The 18,234-nt window shown below is 42.2% G+C and overlaps 1 protein-coding gene across 4 annotated transcripts in view; it reads left to right on the forward strand.

Moving 5' to 3' along the window:
* Positions 1–18,234, forward strand: part of LOC120547211 (homeobox-containing protein 1-like) — a 28,804-nt gene that overhangs the window by 5,203 nt on the left and 5,367 nt on the right. For 2 of the 4 annotated variants that reach the window (XR_005637038.1, XM_039782692.1), the window contains exons 3-9: positions 6,977–7,062; positions 9,511–9,621; positions 13,660–13,813; positions 14,082–14,164; positions 14,850–14,945; positions 16,465–16,559; positions 17,926–18,009. Coding sequence is in view for 3 of the 4 variants with exons in the window: in XM_039782692.1 (XP_039638626.1) it covers positions 6,977–7,062; positions 9,511–9,621; positions 13,660–13,813; positions 14,082–14,164; positions 14,850–14,945; positions 16,465–16,559; positions 17,926–18,009 (709 nt within the window). In the remaining variant the exon portion in view is untranslated. The remainder of the gene's footprint in view (positions 1–6,976; positions 7,063–9,510; positions 9,622–13,659; positions 13,814–14,081; positions 14,165–14,849; positions 14,946–16,464; positions 16,560–17,925; positions 18,010–18,234) is intronic. The other 2 variants (XM_039782693.1, XM_039782694.1) reach the window with 2 other exon arrangements.

Here is an 18,234-nt window from a genome sequence, read left to right on the forward strand (position 1 = left end):
TATTATTTTATTTTATAGTGATCCATTATCTGTTCAAAAAATGTTCTATGCAAAATGTAAAATGTTCTATTTAAGAAAAGATAGAAAATAAATATTTGGGTGTGCTGTAAAGTGGTTAGAAAAAATGAAATCGGAATCGGCTAAAATCGGTATCGGCAGGTCAAACTCCTAGGAAGTTCTAATCGGTGCATCTCTAATTTTTAGGGCTGATATCGATACAGTTCAACATCCACATACATATTTGGTGATTTTACAAAAAAGTGTCCTCACTAAAATAATGATAATGCAGTTAAATATATATCAGTCGGGCTCTAATTTTGACGTTTTGGCGCTTGTGATACTGAACGCAGCAGAAAGGCAGATCTGAGTACACTTTAATATTGATTGATTTATCGCAAGTAATGTCAGTATTGGGATATTCAACAATGTTATTGTATATCGCATATTTTCTTCATATCGTGCAGCCCTAGACTAGATATTATCTGAGATTTGTTATCTTTATTATAGCGACATGGCTAAAAGGTGTTGACTTTTTCTGGTGTTGTAAAGGCTTCATTTACTCAAGTGTGAGCTCAATGGACCGTTTTTGCTGTTTGAAATGAACAGTGAATAACGAAAGGTTGAACAAATTCACACCACTAATATTCCTTTTACAACATCTTTTGTATAAAGCACACACAAAAGCACTGAAGGTGCTTCTAAAAGCCGCCTTGAAGGCTATCATCCATCTTTTCTGACTGATGCTTTTTCATTTTGATCGGCCGCTTGGTTGGAGTCAGGGGTTTCGTCTTCGTTGGCAGTAATGCCTACCGTGGAAATCCAGAGTTCTCGCGAGAGCACAATTTGAATTTGCTCAGCGAGTCACTCTGGCATTGAGTAATGATGCTCATTAACTATGCCCTTGTAGCCGAGCTGCACCAATCGCATCGGTGTATCTGATATAGGCGGGCCAGAGGCGAGCTAAACGGATGACGACAGTTTAATCTACCAGTTAGCTCCGCTGGTAGCTAAGCGTATGGGGCTCTGGATACGTTACCCCGTGTATTGTTGTGATTGGTCGTAGTGTTATCCAATCGCGTGCGGTGAGATTTTCAAATGCATGCTTGGTGCCGCCCCTCGAGTTGGGCCATTTTCATTACTCAATGCCAAACCCTTAATCTTTCGGATTTGGGTCTGGATTTCCAGGCTAAGTAATACCCGCGACGATGAGGCAAGAAAGCGCAGTTTATTTCAGGGTTAAAAAAAATAGCACCAACTGGAAACTTCCCTGATTGTGTGCAGCTGCTGTCGGGACGCAAACATGTTTTAAAAAGGCCGAGGTTCAGAGTACAATTTCGACTTTGGAAACGGCAATTGGAAAAAAGCAATCCCACCACAAAGTTAATTAAGTTTGATCATATCAAATGATCTTCATCAGCAGTTGGCGCTTTCCCATTTGGCATGGCATTTTTTTTTTTTTCTTCTGTTAAAATGTCCTTTTTTCTTCTTCTTCTCGTCTTGGCATTAAAGCTGAGGTTTAAAGTTTATTCTGGACCTTAGAAACCGAAGTTGAGAAAACAATTCTCACTTTCAGGTCCAGTTTAGTAGCTGTGCCGGAGCTTTTGATTAAAACAAAGTTTTATGTTTAACAAGAACAACCGTTTTTGCCCACAGGATTTGATTTGATTTTCAAAGAAATGTGGCCATCTCAGTCTGACTTCCTTTTCTGTTGCATTCAGTTTCATTATTGGGAGTAGAAGTTTCAGTTGTGCTGAAAAGCTTTTTATCCAATCTGTAATTACGCGAGGCCATATAATGAAGTTAACTAATCACGGGTGCATTCCTTACCACCCTGAAGTGTTTGGTTGCAGTGATGCCACTAATGCAAATGGAAAACGGGGGAGACGTCTTGTCACTTCTGTGACAGAGGTTACCTTTTCAGGTGTAATGTTTAACTTTTTCTGTCGATGTAGAAGTTTTGCCCTGGTAATGTCTTTGCTAGATGACATAAGCCAGTTCAAGCCGGCCAGTCCCAGTTATGTAGGCTCCGTGTAGGCCATGTAGCCCTGATGGTGCCCTAATGGCACTTACCCACTGCTAGTACCAGCTCGGCTCGGCTCGGCTCCCCGCGGTGCCCCGTCCGCCTTTTGCTGTTGCAGATTAATGGCTGGTTGTCTTAAGGCCATTTTATAGTTGTGCGTAAAATCGACGGCGTAGCCCCGCAGACCCCTCTGTGTCGCAGCGGCACACGTCGCTTGGCCGTGGCTTGGTAGCGTTGCATTTCCCGACTCATTTCCTGCTTCTCCAGCTCCATAAACAACGTGAAATCAAGGAGAGGGTTAACTTTTCCTGCTACAGATTTCCCCCCCGTGGTCAGAAAGCACAGGGGAGACACTTTGTTTCTCTCACTATGACTCTAGAGTCGCTACTCGCTCCAAAGCTAATCGCCGTCACTCTCTCACTTCTCTCTCGCTCTACAACACACTCCCCACACACACATGCCAGCTCGACGCACACCCCAGCGCACAAGTATAAACACCAGGGCACTTACGTAGGCTACGGCGAGAGCTCTGCGTGGAGCCTCCGCACAGCTGTAAAACGGCCTTTAGCGACGCCGCAGGAAACTGGCGTGACCCAGTGCCACACACACAACACACACACACACACACACACACACACACACACACACACACACAGACACAGAGAACGTCGAAGATGTGTTGTTGTTGCTACAGCCAGAAGACACATTTTGTCAAAAGAAGCTGGAGGCAGCAAAAAAAAAAAAAAAAACCTTGCTAAACTCTTTAAAAATGGCAGGTTTGTTCAGGACAGCCCCCTGTCACTGCCCGATGTGAGTTGAGCGCAAATGTGAGTCGCTTATGCGTCACTTTGCGACGAGTGCACATGTGAGTTGCGCATGCGTCACTTTGCGACAAGATGCTAATGGCTTTTTGAGCTGATGTAAGCAATCAAACAATCCTAGATACCTAAAACGTTTTTGAAATGACTGCTGCTGCTGAGCTAACGTTAGCTATCAAACAATCATAGATAGCTAAAACGTTTTTGAAATGACTGCTGCTGCTGCTGGCTACAAGTTAGCAATCAAACACAACAAAGGCTGTCACTTGAATGGCATTTTGAGCTAACGTTAGCAATATAACAATCATAGATAGCTAAAACGTTTTTGAAATGACTGCTAGCTACAAGTTAGCAATCAAACACAACAAAGGCTGTCACTTGAATGGCGTGTTGAGCTAACGTTAGCAATCAAACAATCATAGCTAGCTAAAACATTTTATGTAAAGAGAAAAGTTTATTATTTTATGGATTTCACAAATTTCAGTTTGTGACACGTTATGCCGTAAACTTTTTAAATCTGAGCATGCACACCTCACATCTGCACTTGACTCACGTCGGGCAGTGACACCCCCGTCTGTCGCTAGCAGTGACGTCGCAGTGATTAGTGATGATTCTTTCCGACCAATCGGTAGTCTGCAGGTTTTCACGTCCCCTTTTGGTATCGCCTCAGCTCGCTTGGAACCTCGACGGAGGGTATACTAAAAAAAACAAACTACCTGTTAGCAGGTACCAGGTCACGGAAGGCTTGTATCACGTGGACGCGCCGACAATTTTGTTGTCATTACTTAGAATTCCTCGTGGGGGCGACAGAAACTACGCGCTATAGCTTTAAGAAGGTGTGAATGTATTACTTTTTTTTAAACTATTAAATACTACTTAAAAATGACTCAAACCGATTGTCAAAATAGTTGGCGATAAATGTAATAGTTGACATCTAATCGATTAATCTTTGCAGTTCCAGACTCTAAGCTCTTACCCTTGGGTAGCTCAAAGGGTTTCACCCACAGGGGTCTGTCATTGAAACGAGGTGCTTTCTGTTGCAACCATATACTTTTCATTTTGTCCGTCGTGCACATTACGTTTTGTAAATGTGCGTCTCTCCAGTGGAAATGTACATTCGACAGGTAAAGCAATACAAAGAAACTCAAAAGGGGGGGGGTCCAAGGGAGGATTCCAATCCAAATCTAGGGCAACTGGACTGGGTTCAAAGGTGCCCTGAACAGGTTTCGTCTCTCATCCGAGAGACTTCAGTTCTGAGTGAACAGTAGGGAAACCCAGCTATTTAACTTCTGTGGGGTATAGGTGTTTTTTCCCTACAGTTCAGTCAGAACTTAAGAAGTCTGTCGGATAAGAGACGAAACGTGTTCGGAACATCTTTAAACAAGTCCAGTTGCCCTGGATTTGAATCCGTCCTTGGATAATATGACCTGGGTGCATGAGAACCTTCACAGACAACCGGGTTCTTATAAAGAAAAATTTGAAAATGTCATCGTCTCTGCTCATCATTTTCAGCTTAAACTGCTGCCCTCCTTCTTTCATTGTGATACTACTGACTTATTTGGAAAAGCCTTAATTTTTCTACATTTCATTTCAAACCCGAAAGGATGAAAATGCATAGGACGATAATATTGCATATATAAGGTCAAAGTAAAAACTAGTAGGTATCCCATTTTCTTCCACGCCCGTCGCAGTTACACGTTCAGTGTTCATAATCTATCCCAGTCCACACGTTAGCCACCTATCTCTTCTTCTGAGCACTTTACCCATGAGCCCTCTCCTCCTGCTGCCTCGTACGAACACTCAGAATTAGGATAGACGTTTAGAGCTCAGGCTCTGTCCTCCGCACTGCACTAGCTGTCCCGGGTGCTCATTCCCGCTGCCTGTATGCAGTCAATGACATGTCCTGTTTAGACAGCCCAAGAAGTTAAGTAGCGTTCAAAAGCCCTCGTCCTCTCCGCCTGGTAGGGCTCTCCAGCGTCTCGCTCGGCGGGGCTGCAGGGGCGTGACATGCAGTTTCAGCTTGTCAACAATCCCACCGTGCCCTTGTGATCTCTCTCTCTCTCTCTCTCTCTCTCTCTCTCTCTCTCTCTCTCTCTCTCTCTCTCTCTCTAAGTGCCCATTTCCGTCTCGGTAGGGGTTCGGCCTTTTGAGTTGGCATCCAACCCCCCCTCCCCCTCCTCCACTTCCCACTCTTACTCCTCAGTCTTGTACAGCAGCTAGTGCTACATTGATTCACTGGTGTCGATACGACAGCGTCTTTTTTTTTTTCTTCTTTTTTTAGCTCTAATTTTAGCCGCGCTGCAAGAGGCTGGTGTGGAGGATATCGATGCTGGATGTCAAGAGTCGTGACGCATTTTCATTTCAGCAACGTGCCAGCGGAGCACTCAGGACTTTGATGCGTTTTCTCCGTTTTGACTGTGTGAACCTGGGATGCTGACTGGTTCAGAGGATGCTGTGATTGTCATGGTTATAGTGCTGTTCAACCTTGGGTGGGGTTAGGCGCCCACTGGAAATGCCCTTCCGGTAAAAGAATAAAAAAAGTATGCACTATTAGTATGGATAAATGCACCAAGCAGCATACACATTGGACAGGTGTTTCGCCATCGGTACCAGGATGAGGAATGAAGCCAAGACAGTCATAGGCTTGTTGCTGTGTGGCATGCACAGCATGTGAATGTAATTGTTTATGTATAGGGGAGGGGGGGGGTTGGGCTCAAAGCCAGAAGACAGGGTGGGTACACTGTGTGACTGCACATGTTCACTCACCACCCTCCTGCGAGTCTGTGCACGTTTTTATTTTTCTCCCCGCTGAGGACTAAGATAGTGGAAATGAGTCCGCCAAATACATTTAAAAAAAAAAAAAAAGAAAAGAAAAAAATAAGATTACTTGATTGTGGTTCATTTAATTAAAATTCGTGGTCCTCGCCTTTGTGCTCCTCTGAAATGAAACGGTGATTATGTGGGAGCCGTAAAAGAAAAGCGCAATACACCGATAATGCTGTCAAAATGCATCTCGGATTAAAACGGAGCCTTGGTTTTGTAGTTTCCCTGAGAATACGTACAGTACAAAAACATAGGTTTGATTATGTGACATGTGAATTCGTTGTTGTACAATATACCAAACGAGTGCTCTCGAGCAGAGACTATTTAGAAGAGACATGCCACTTCCTCAATCCTCAATACAACTATATAAGGAAAAACCGTAACGGCAAAGCTGGCGGTTGTATGCACATGTCCCGCCCCTCCCGCTGGAAAGCCAATCATCTGCTTTTTAACAGTCAAGCCGGGAAACATTTAAGCCTATCGTCTAAATGAAGTTGGTGTCGTTGAACCCCTTGCCCTGGCTTATGCATGTTAACCTGTGGGGAAAAGCAGCGTTTTAAACCTTATTTTGGGGCAAAGTCACTTTTTCAGGGATTTTTATCATATTCTACTGCTGTTTCTATACATGTAGTTTTTATGTCCCGATGACCAGTGAAAGTGCAGTTCTGACTCTCTGCCCATTCATTTAGATAGGAGCCTGGTCTTGTTAGTCCGAAATAGCTACCCGGAGGCGTTGCCAAGATGGCGGCCGAGTGGCATGACTTGCCTGAAAGGACTTTGTCTCGAGTCTGATGTAACAGAAGCGTGCCGCGTGTACGCTTTTGTCGTCGATGCCGGGTGAATGACGATACGGCAGCTCGCACCACAACTGAACAAAAACATGTAAATAGTGAAAAAATAAAAACTGAAATTCTATCTGCACCATGTATCTTGTAGTATTTTAGTTTCTTTCTATTTAAAATGGAGTATGCATTGGAGAGTGCCCAGATTAAGCCCCTCCTGAGGCTTTTTTTTTTGCATCTCTCCCTACCATCTTTTATTGATTATGTGTAAATTCATCTGTGGTATTTGTGTGTAAACAAAACCACTAAACTAAACTTTTGATATCAGTCCGGCAATTATGTTTTACCTCGCCTTTACTGAATTAATAAAAAAAAGAAAAAAAAAGTGCTGTCCTTTTTAAATGCTGTCTGATGTTTTCCTTTGTCAGTTACCAGCTTGGTTCTTCAGACTTTGCTGCTGACAGTGTATTAAGTGGAATTGCTGTGTTGTGACTCGTTTGTGTGTGTGTGTGTGTGTGTGTGTTTGCTTGCAGGAGGGACGGCAGCATGGTGAAAGAGGAGATCAAAGCATTCCTGGGGAACAGGAGGATCTCTCAGGCAGTGGTGGCACAAGTTACCGGTTAGTAGCAGTACTCACACACTCTGAAACTAATGGCGTTTTTCCATTACATGGTAGCTGCTCGCCTCTACTCGCCTCTACTCGCCTCTTTCGGTTTTCCATTATGAAAAAAAGTCCCTGGTACCTGCTAACAGGTACTTTTTTATTTTTATTTTTTTAGTATCGCCTCCATCGAGGTTCCAAGCGAGTTGAGGCGATACCAAAAGGTGACGTGAAAACCAGCAGACTACTGATTGGTCAGAGAGAATCGTCACTAATCACTGCGTCATCATTGCTAGCGACAGACGCGCCATTTTTAAATAGTTTAGCCAGCAGTGTGTTTTTTTTTTTTTTTTTTTGCTGCCTCCAGCGTCTTTTGAAACAAAATGTGTCTTCTGGATGTGGCAACAGCCACATGCCGAGAGTCAAAAACAACACACCTTCGACGTTCTGTGTGTGTGTCGCGTTAGGTCACGACAGTTTCCTGCTATGACGACCAGCCACGCTCGCCTCACGCATGAGGCGGTATTAAATCTGCAATGGAAAATGGAGGACAGGGCACCGCGGCCGAGCCGAGTAGAGCTGGTACTAGCAGTGGGTAAGCGCCATATGTTGTGCATTCGAGGTGTTTTCTGTTGCAAACATGCTGTCCTCTTTTATTATACGTCGTGCACATTTGTTTGTTGTCAAATGTGCGTCTCTCCAGTTGAAATGTACATTTTACATGTTAAGCAATACAAAGAAAATCAAAAAGGGGGGGATCCAAGGAAGGATGAAATAGGGATAGGGAAACCCCGCTATTTAATAGGGCTGGGACTATACGCTTTTGTCCCGGTTCGATTCCTTTCGCCATACATGGGTGCAGATCGATTTGTATTGCGATTTTTCTAGAAGCATTGCGATTGTGGAAGTGTTATGATTCGATAGCATTGAGTAGGGGTGTGACAAGACACTCAGCTCACGAGACGAGACACGAGCTTGGATTAAGAAATCTGACTGGAAAAATAGTCTTTCCTCAGAGAACCAAGGTTACAACGTAACCAAGCGTTTCATCGAAGCACTAAACGAGGAACTAGGATGATATGATATTATATGATATGGTACATTTTAAGACAAGGGGAGACCATTTCTCTGTGTTTGATATCATTAAAAGTAAAGTTTCCTTGGATGCCTGAGAACCTTCACAGACACCAGAGTGGAGTTTCTCATAAAGAAAAATTAGAAAATGTCGTCATCTCTGCCTATCATTTTCAGCTTAAACCGCTCCCCTCCTTTTTTCATTGTGTTACTACTGACTTATTTGGAAAACCACATTCTTTACATTTCAATTAATTTCAAACCCAAACAGCATTATGACGCTATAATGCTGTTTTTATATCAATCTGTTGAAGTTTCCGTGTTCACCTTAAAAGTTTAACACATGGACGTGCTCGCAGGACTTTGTGAAATCACAGCTCAGAACTTTGGGAGTCAGACTAGACTGGCTGATGATTGCGCAGTGGATATGACACATGCCTTTGGTGTGGATACCCGGGTTTGATTCCCACTGCGATACATCAACCAATGTGTCCCTGAGCAAGACACTTAACCCCTAGTTGCTCCAGAGGCGTGCAACCTCTGACATATATAGCAATTGTAAATTGCTTTGGATAAAAGCGTCAGCTAAATGACATGTAATGTAGTTGAGAATTGACTTTTCTCGTGTCTAATAGTTAAACTTTTATAACGAAACATAGTTTTTCAATGAGGGAGCAAAAGTAGATATCATTTTGAAAGCATTGTTGAAAAATCAGACACAAATTGGATAATTATATGCCTTAAAACATGTCTGGATGCGATCTTTTAAATAAATATTAGGGACTCCTCAGTTGTCAATACAACAGACGTTTCTCCCTGATATCTGCTACCTACAAAGTGTCTGTAAAACCTAAACGAATCAATTAATCATTGCATATTTAATGTAAATTATTTAGTTGCTCAAACAGTTTAATTATATATATTTTTTTGGAGATAAATAATTAGTGCCAATGCATTAAAAGCAATTTCGTGAATGTATGGGTGGAATTTTCCAGTCTGGAAATAGCATTTCATATTTACGTTTCTGTGTTCAGTGACTATTTCAATTGGAATTCAGAAGAAGAAATAAAAGTTTTTAAAACATTTTCTAATCAACATAGGTGCTGTAACATCCGTACAAAAATACTGGTATCCACCTTTGCAAACGTACCGGACATAAGTCAAATCCTAATTTCTAATTAAACAAAATATCGAGCAATCCGTAGAAAGGAGTTAAAGTGCCCAGCAGTGTTTCTGTGGCTACAGCTTGTGTGAGAGACAAGTGATGGGAGAGAGAACACTTCCCCCTCCCCCAGTATTACCTTCTGTCTCTCTTGAATCTTGTCTACAAATTGTGCTGTGGACGTGGTGCAAAACACTCTGTTTGTAATTCGATGTCTGGCTGCTTTCCAGGCATCAGCCAGAGCAGGATCTCCCATTGGCTACTACAGCACGGCTCCGACCTGAGTGAGCAGAAGAAGAGGGCCTTCTACCGCTGGTACACGCTGGAGAAAACCACGCCAGGTACACATCGGAGGCTTACTGTGTGCAAAGTGCGTCTTAAGGCCGGGACACATCCGGCCGATTATCGGCCGTGGGACAGTCTGGCGAGGTCAGTGACTCAAATCTGTTTGGTGTGTCCCTTGCCGCCGTCAGTCTGGGGGGCTGTCGGCGTTCATTTTGGCCGACCTGACATGTTCGGTCGGCGGCAGGGAAGTCGGGACTCACCCGGAAATGACGAGCGGAATGAGGTGAATAGAGTCTCACAAAATCTGATGAAAATCTTTTAAACTGACCTTTGTTGAGCTGAAATGAAGACAGATTCAGCAACTGCATGGCCTATTTCTCGCTTAAAATGTTTTCAGAAACACGTTTCAGTGAACTATTTTAGTACAATATGAGATCGTATTCTGAACGGCCGCCATGACAGTCTGGCTCTGAATTTCCGGAGAAAACAAACCCATGTGACGCGTTCGTCCAATCAGCTGCCGGTTTTCATTTCTTGGGCAACATTACAGATTAGCGCCGCCTGCTGTTATGGAGATGTATTACGTCTCGTCTCCTCTCGTCTTTTTGGTCTGTTCTGTGGCAGTTTTTTGGACCTCGGGGACGCAACGGATCATATCGACGGGGTTTTCTGTCAGCGGTCGCCCGTCGGCTATATGTGTCTACACCATAAAGCGCTCAAAGTGCAGGGCGGAGACGGAGGCCGTCTACGGAGAGCCTGTTCACTCCCTATTAAGCCCCATTGTACCGAATTTGGTTGCAGTTCCACCAGAGTTCCCCTGGGGGTGATCGCGGGCAAGAGTCTATGGAGCTAGACGGCTAAATTTGTCTCTTTCGCCTGATTGTCGTTGAGAAATCTCAGATTTGATTTTATTTTTCGCAAGTTCAACATGGACTATAGGTCGAAAGTTGAATGAACTTATGTCCGTTCGATTTCTTACAGGTTGAGTCGTTGTTGCCCATAACGCGCTAGCATTCTGCTATGAATGCTGATTGGTCAGCGAAGGAGTGATTACGACCAGAGATCCCGATTGATGGCATCCGAAGCGGAACCAGAATGTCAGAGCCCGTCTACGGCGTGGTCTTTAAAACATTAGCATATCAAAACTCCTTCTAGCACGTGTATCGACAGGGAGAGCCTTACCTGGCAGCTGTGTTGTCGATGCCTCGAGAGAACAAAGGAAGCGACTCAGAGCTTGCCGTAAGCAGTATCTCTGGCCGTATGATGTGTATGACGTCATTGACGTTTTAAAAGGCTTTTTAGAACACAAAAGCGACTTTACTTTACACCCAGCAGTGTGTATTCTTTGCCTCCCTTTTCGAATGCAACATTCAAATTACTAGACAAAAATGACATAATGAGAAAAGTGGATTTTGAGGGGTATAGCTCCATAGACCTCCATTCATTCTGCACTATCCCATGAGCGACCTCATATGGAACCAGAGTGGAACTGCAACCAGTTCAGAAGCCGGATGTTTTCACACAGTGGACGTTCTCCCCTTATTAGACATTCTCTGGCGGAGACTAAACAAACTTCTGGTCCGCCACTTAATATGTTTGTGTGGGAACTTGGAATTGAAGTATGTTCCGCACGCAAAACAGTCCGGTACAAATACATGTACCGCTACACTCCTACAATCAATACATTAAAATCACAATGGAAAATCAGATCATAAAATGAAGAAAAAAAAGTAATAATAAAAATCAGAACTACTCATGGATCAAATGTAAAGTGTTACAAAAATAAGCACCACAATCTCTTGTTTGCAAGCAGGAGGTTCTTTCTCAATCCTAGAGAGTGTGTATTTATGTCGAGTATGTGGCTGTTGGACATGAAAAGAGTTTTAAAGTCGGATGTAAAGATAGAAGAAGAGTTTGCCTCACTAACTACCGCGCAGCAGGGAGGCGACTCCAAAGAAAGGAAGCACAGTAGGGAAACACTCCGCTGCCAGAAGTGATTTCTTTTTTTTTTTACTAGACTGTTAATGAGAAATCCAAAAAAAAATTCTGGCAAAGGACCCCCCCACTTTTGTGTCTCTCTCCACTTCTCAAACCAAAGTTACAGCCTTGACCACAGCTTCATGTTCTCTCCACTGCGGAGCAGAGTTACCATTCTGAAGTTTGTTCACTAAAATACTCTTCACTGTCTGGTTTTAGTTTGAGAGGAGAAGCTACAACATTGGATAGCGTCTCGATATTTCTTTGGCAAACATCTAGAGGAAGTTTTAGGCGGTCGACTGGAACTGGAACTCTTTCCGTCCGATAGCAGCTCCAAAGATAGCCAACTGAATGCAACTGAAACTTACCTTTTTATAAATGTCCACGTGCTGCCTGCATGTTTTATAATTGGTTCCAGCTGTTTCTTTTGCAGCTTCCTATCTAATTCTCAGTGGATTGCATATGAATTTACTCAGTGAATAATTTTAACACTACATTATACTTGTTAGTTCAGCTCTCGGGCCTAATTACTGAACATGCATGGCCTGGCTCTCGGTCTTATTTTTTATTTTTTTTTTATTGTTCAAGAAGGTACCAAGTTGTTAAATGTTTTTGTTTGTTTTGAACTCTGAGAGCAATCAAGTCTGAATTTCTCATTTTTGTGACTTAAAAGTTCAACTCAAGGCCAAGTCTAGTGCTCTCAAAATTAACCTTAGTTTTGGCTTGATCAGGTAGTTTTAATGTTAATTTTTGCTTCTGTGGAGAAGCATAGATGAGTTTGTTGTTCTTACACAACCTTAAATCCACACTTCTCTCCAAGTCGGTTTCAGCAAAGACAACACGCCCCGTGCTGGCTTCGGACCCCAACTGCGTTGTACGTATACGTGTGCGTGCGCTGTATCTTCCTATAGCCAGGCAGCAGCAACATCCCATCGCCTCGTCCTCTGCGGCATGTTCCTCTGTGGAGCCGTGCCAACAGCGACAGCAGCGGAAACTGCTCTATGCTATTTCTGGCCAGACTGAGCCCGGCCCAGCCTGGCCCAGCCCCATCGCGCACACGCCTCCATCACTGCTGCAGAGGGAACTGATGTCCCGCTCATGCACTACTGATCACCTGGACTGTTGCTGGGCGACCCAGTTAGGCCTCGTTCACAATGTCCGTGTCAGATGAAGTTATGATACTGAGGGTGAGCTTCAGAATCAGACCCCACACCACAGTATATCGAAGAGCTCTTAGCTATAATGTGGCTAGTTTAATGAGTTTTAGTGCAAATTAGAGCTTTTGTGTGGTTTGGTTTTCTGCTGTGGTCCTGTTTCGAGATGAGACAGCACAGTCTTTGTCAGCACTATTCAGTCGAGTTTACAATCAGAATATATTGCGAGAATAGCAAAAGGCGACATTCTCGCATACATTTTCCTGAAGGGATGGGCTTCCTGGCTGTTGTGTGCTGTGCTCAGTTCATCTGTCAAAACAGGCACTACACACATTAATAATAATTTCTTTACTTTAACCGGCACAGTTGGTGCTTTCAAGCCACAAATAAACCTGCAGACTGTATGTCCCCAAGGCGGATTGTGGCTCGACACTTCCACACTAGTCTCGCATTGCCAGACCTATCTCCACAGCGCTGTAGAGTAAGGTCTGGCTACACCACACATACACGCTAAGCTCTGGACGCAGCAACGGTGGATCTGTAAAATGGGAAGGAGCTTGTTTAGGTGTTCACACAATACAGTAACGTGAGCTATATAAGTTACCTGGATACATGGTTAAACGTAATTTGCTCTTACCAGTGTATCGCCCTGTGTAACGTTACTTCGTCCACAGCAATCCCCACCAATCGGTCCCAAAACGTCCCAGTTAGAGAGTAAATACTGTATACGTATTCTTTGTAAATCTTTACAATCATTTCCCGAAAGAACCAAGCAGGCCTGCCTTGATCCAAATTTTCCTCAAAAGTTGCCTTTTTCAGCGTGTAGCTTGCTAGCTCAAAGTTTGTTGTTGTTTCCCGAAAACGAACATAGTTATCCAGTAATGAACGGTCGTCGATCCAGACTACTTCCACACTACAGTCTTAATGTGTAACATACCAGTGATTCTGCTACCTCCGCTCCAGGTGCCACTCTAAACATGCGGCCAGCTCCGTTACCTCTGGAGGAAATGGAGTGGAGGCAAACCCCACCCCCCATCACCACTGCCCCCGGAACCTTCCGGCTGCGTCGAGGAAGTCGCTTCACCTGGAGAAAAGAGTGCCTGGCTGTGATGGAGAGGTGAGCGCGAGGTGAAAGAGGATGAGGAGCAGCAGGATAAAGATGATAAATGGGAGTTTGTTTCATAACTCTCCTTTATTTCCACACGGAGTTGAGAAAACATTGAAACGAACCTGTCGGGGGAAATGTCTGGACAATGAGCCTGTGACTTCTAGTCATAAAGTCTCAATGTTGGCTTGGTTGTATCGCAGACATAACTCCAGTTTGTTGACATTGTCCTTGTGCAGTGAAATTCATTTAATCAGTGCGACTCTTCTGCTATTTATAGCTACTTCAACGACAACCAGTACCCAGATGAGGCCAAACGGGAGGAGATAGCAAACGCCTGCAATGCTGTTATTCAGAAGCCAGGTAGGTAAACCACAGAAACCAGGAATGTGTGTACCACATTGTTAGAATGACTTAGTGTTAACATTCGCATTCAAATCCTGTATGAAATGCAAATATTCTGAATAATGCCGTGGAAGTTGTGCCTATCTACACACTGATCCTACACTTTGTAATCAGCCTTGCATCTTTGACATCTTTATACATTTAGTGTGTTATACATGCATAAGTGTTACAGAGCAGGCTCGGTTAATTGATAAGTTGATCAGCAGAAAATTCATCTGCAACAACTTAGCAAAAAATGTGGATCAAATGTGAATATTTGCTGGTGCTCTTTTGTGACTAGTGCATTTTGGGTCTATGCTTCTTGGACTCGATTTGGATTTTACAGACCAACCATCTGTGTCGCATCTGTGCTGTCTGCTCTGCTCCTTCCTTATGCAATGGAATAAAAAGTTATTTCCTTTCAACCGATATTTAACCATCCTCAGTTATGAAACGATCATGGTTATAAAAGCACAAATAAAAGTGGAATTCACAGCTTGAGGGGAACCGATGGATAAACAAAAAACAGGGCCCAAAATGAAATTAAAAAGATAACCGACTGGGGGAAAAAAAAAAAATATTCAAACAATACATTATAATTGTGAATGTGAGTAAGTGATGCGAGATGCACTGAGTGATCCAGTTGCCATGTGATTTGTTTCAGGAAAAAAGCTGTCTGATCTGGAGAGGGTTACCTCACTGAAAGTTTACAACTGGTTCGCCAACCGTCGCAAAGAGATCAAGAGACGGGCCAACATTGGTAATGTAGCTTTGGGGAGGGACCTCAAATGTCCATTGAGACTTTTGATTGCAGTGCACTGCACATTTGATTACATGTATTATTATATACTGTATATCCTTTGTGTTTGACTATTTCATGTTTAACAGTAATTATGAAAAAATTCTAATGCATTGATTGGCTCATCATTAATTCATTTCATCACTATAATTATTACTCAGTCACCTGTTATCTTTAATGACCTTTGTGTCCCTAGAACTGCTGTGAAATAATAATGAAAAATCCTCTTGCTGCCTGCATTAACCTAGATGCCAATTAGATTTGTAAAATAGAACCTCCATTAACCTGCTAGCCAAAGGACTAGGCAGAGAATACAACTGGAGCTACTCAAGAGATCCAGAATCATTTGGCCAAAGTCTGTGCTAACGTTTGGTCATTTACCACTGTAGCCCTCTCTTTACTACAACCTTTTATCCAATACTTTTAGCTAACTATTTCAACCATTTGTCCATTACTTTAAGCTAACTATTTTAACCATTGTCCATTATTTTTAGCTTTTAAACCATTTATTCACTACTTTTAGCTAACTATTTCAACCTTTTATCCATTACTTTTAGCTAACTATTTCAACCTTTTATCCATTACTTTTAGTTAACTATTTCAACCTTTTTATCCATTACTTTTAGCTAACTATTTCAACCATTTGTCCATTACTTTAAGCTAACTATTTTAACCATTGTCCATTATTTTTAGCTTTTAAACCATTTATTCACTACTTTTAGCTAACTATTTCAACCTTTTTATCCATTACTTTTAGCTAACTATTTCAACCTTTTAGCCACTACTTTTAGCTTTTAAACCATTTATCTACTACTTTTAGCTTACTATTTCAACCTTTTATCTATTACTTTTAGCTTAATATTTAAACCTTTTATCCACTACTTTTAGCTAACTATTTTAACCATTTATCCATTACTTTTAGCTATTTCAACCTTTTATCCATTACTTTTAGCTAACTTTTTTAACCATATAACCTTTTATCCACTACTTTTAGCTTTAAACCATTTATCTACTACTTTTAGCTTACTATTTCAACCTTTTATCCACTACTTTTAGCTAACTATTTTAACCATTTATCCATTACTTTTAGCTAACTATTTCAACCATTATCTATTACTTTTAGCTTTTTAAACCATGTGTCCATTCATTTCAGCTATTTCAACCTTTTATCCATTACTTTTAGCTATTTTACCATTGGCCATCACTTTTAGCTTTCTCAATCTTTATCCATTACTTGCAGCTAACTATTTCAACTCTTGTTAGCTATTTAATCTATTCAAACTAGTTTTCAGGCACTCACACATGCAGTTGTTACAGCTGACTCAATATGCCAATATACACTCAGTCAGCGGCCACTTTATTAGGTATACCTTGTACAGTTGTTCTTCCATAAAGTCTACTTTTACGGTGCCTAAGTATTTTTTGACACTGTCATAGAGGTGGTAGTTTAGTTTTATATAATCCGTCCTCTTCCCCCAAGAAGCCACAATCCTGGAGAGTCATGGGATAGACGTCCAGAGTCCAGGGGGGCACTCTAACAGCGACGACATCGATGGGAACGACTTCTCAGAGCAGGTAGAGAGTGATTAAGGGAATCCCAAAAGACACATAAAGCCATGCCTTCATTTTGTATTGTACTGTGTCTTCATTTGTTGTTTATTTACATTTTTTTCCTTTGTTTTTATGGATTAGCCTATTGCCAATCATTAACATCCATCCCTCCACAGGATCATTATGTTCTTGGACAACACTCTGTATTCCAGTCATTAGTCAAATGTGATCATGCATTTTACATGTTTACATCAGTTGACTTGATTAGTGTCCCTCTCTTTGGTTAAAGGTGTGTTAATTGGTGAAATCAGCAGCTTGTGGTGTTTGTTTGGAGTTGGACCCCCTCACTGACACATTACTGTTCTCAAATTCACACAAAAAGACAAATTGCAAGAACATTTGAGCTGCTGTTTTCCTTCAGATCTCTGAATACATCATTCCCCAAATATAGAATGCGCATGAAGTTCTTGTGTTTTTGGGAGGAATTGTTGCTCAAGGCACATTAATTAACAAAAGCTTGCTCTCTACTCCTTTTTTCCCCCTGTAACCAATGGAAACTAAGCTGGAACATTTGAAAGTAGCAGCGCTCTGTATTATTAGTAGAAAGCTACTTGAAGATTGTGTTTCAGTGTAAGCCCTCTAGCTTTTCTCTTGATTGCACAACATGCAATCAGGTCAAGTGGAGGCTGCTGAAAGTGGAAAGAGACAGTTACAGTTGACCATTGCACCTAATGAGTAATGAACACCGCGTGTATTTAATCTGTCAAGCATTGTTGTCACCTGGTGAAGTAGTAGGGCTGGGACGATATGCTTTTGTCCCGATTTGATTCTTTCACGATACATGGGCGCGATTTGATTTGTATTGCGATTTTCATTTATTGCGATTCTAGACGTGTTGCGATAGGATAGTATTTAGTTTTGCGATTTTCTTTTCTTTAACAAAAACAAAAGTTGATTAATGCACTTCTAGAGACAATATATCATGAGACATTTCTAGAAACACTTTTTATCTTTCTAAAAAGAATGCACATCCCAAGTCAGTCAGTCAGACATTTCATTTGTAAAGAAGTACATAACATGGATTTTCTGCTTTTACTCTGTCTTGCTGGAGACGGATATGATGTAGTCGCCGTCAGCGGTACCGTGTAAACAGAAACTATTTAGGTCAATCGTTGGTAATAACAAATATTGATTCTGGGGAAAATAACCAATCTTAAAAATCGTCGCAAAAAAATCACAACACATACACAAATCCCCCCCCACGCCGATGAACTAGAGAAGTGTGAAAGAAGACAAGTCATTCTAAACATTTTTGATTAAATCTCAAATTAAACTAGAGGTATTTTTTTAATCATACCTAGCTAAATGGCTATTCTTCTATTCCCTCCAGGCATGTGACCTGCCCTATTTTGACAAGAGACCTCTCAGCCGACCCTTTGGCCTTTACCGACTGGAGCCCACCTCGCCAACACAGGTACATCCACACACAAACCATGCCAATGTGTTTACCACAACACTGCATATTCCTTTTTCTTTTAGGGAAATAGGATTTGTTTTCTCTTTAACCTGGGTCTATCTTCTCTGTTTTTGCTGTCATGTCAATCTGTTCTGATCAGCACCTTAGCCGTTATGTTGCTGCATTTCGTGGTGGCTGTGGTTGCAGGGTGCTCGGCTCTGCACCGCAGTCCAAAAAGAGACC

The sequence above is a fragment of the Perca fluviatilis genome, chromosome 18 (genome assembly GCF_010015445.1).
Source record: "Perca fluviatilis chromosome 18, GENO_Pfluv_1.0, whole genome shotgun sequence".
Classification (NCBI taxonomy): Eukaryota; Metazoa; Chordata; class Actinopteri; order Perciformes; family Percidae; genus Perca; species Perca fluviatilis.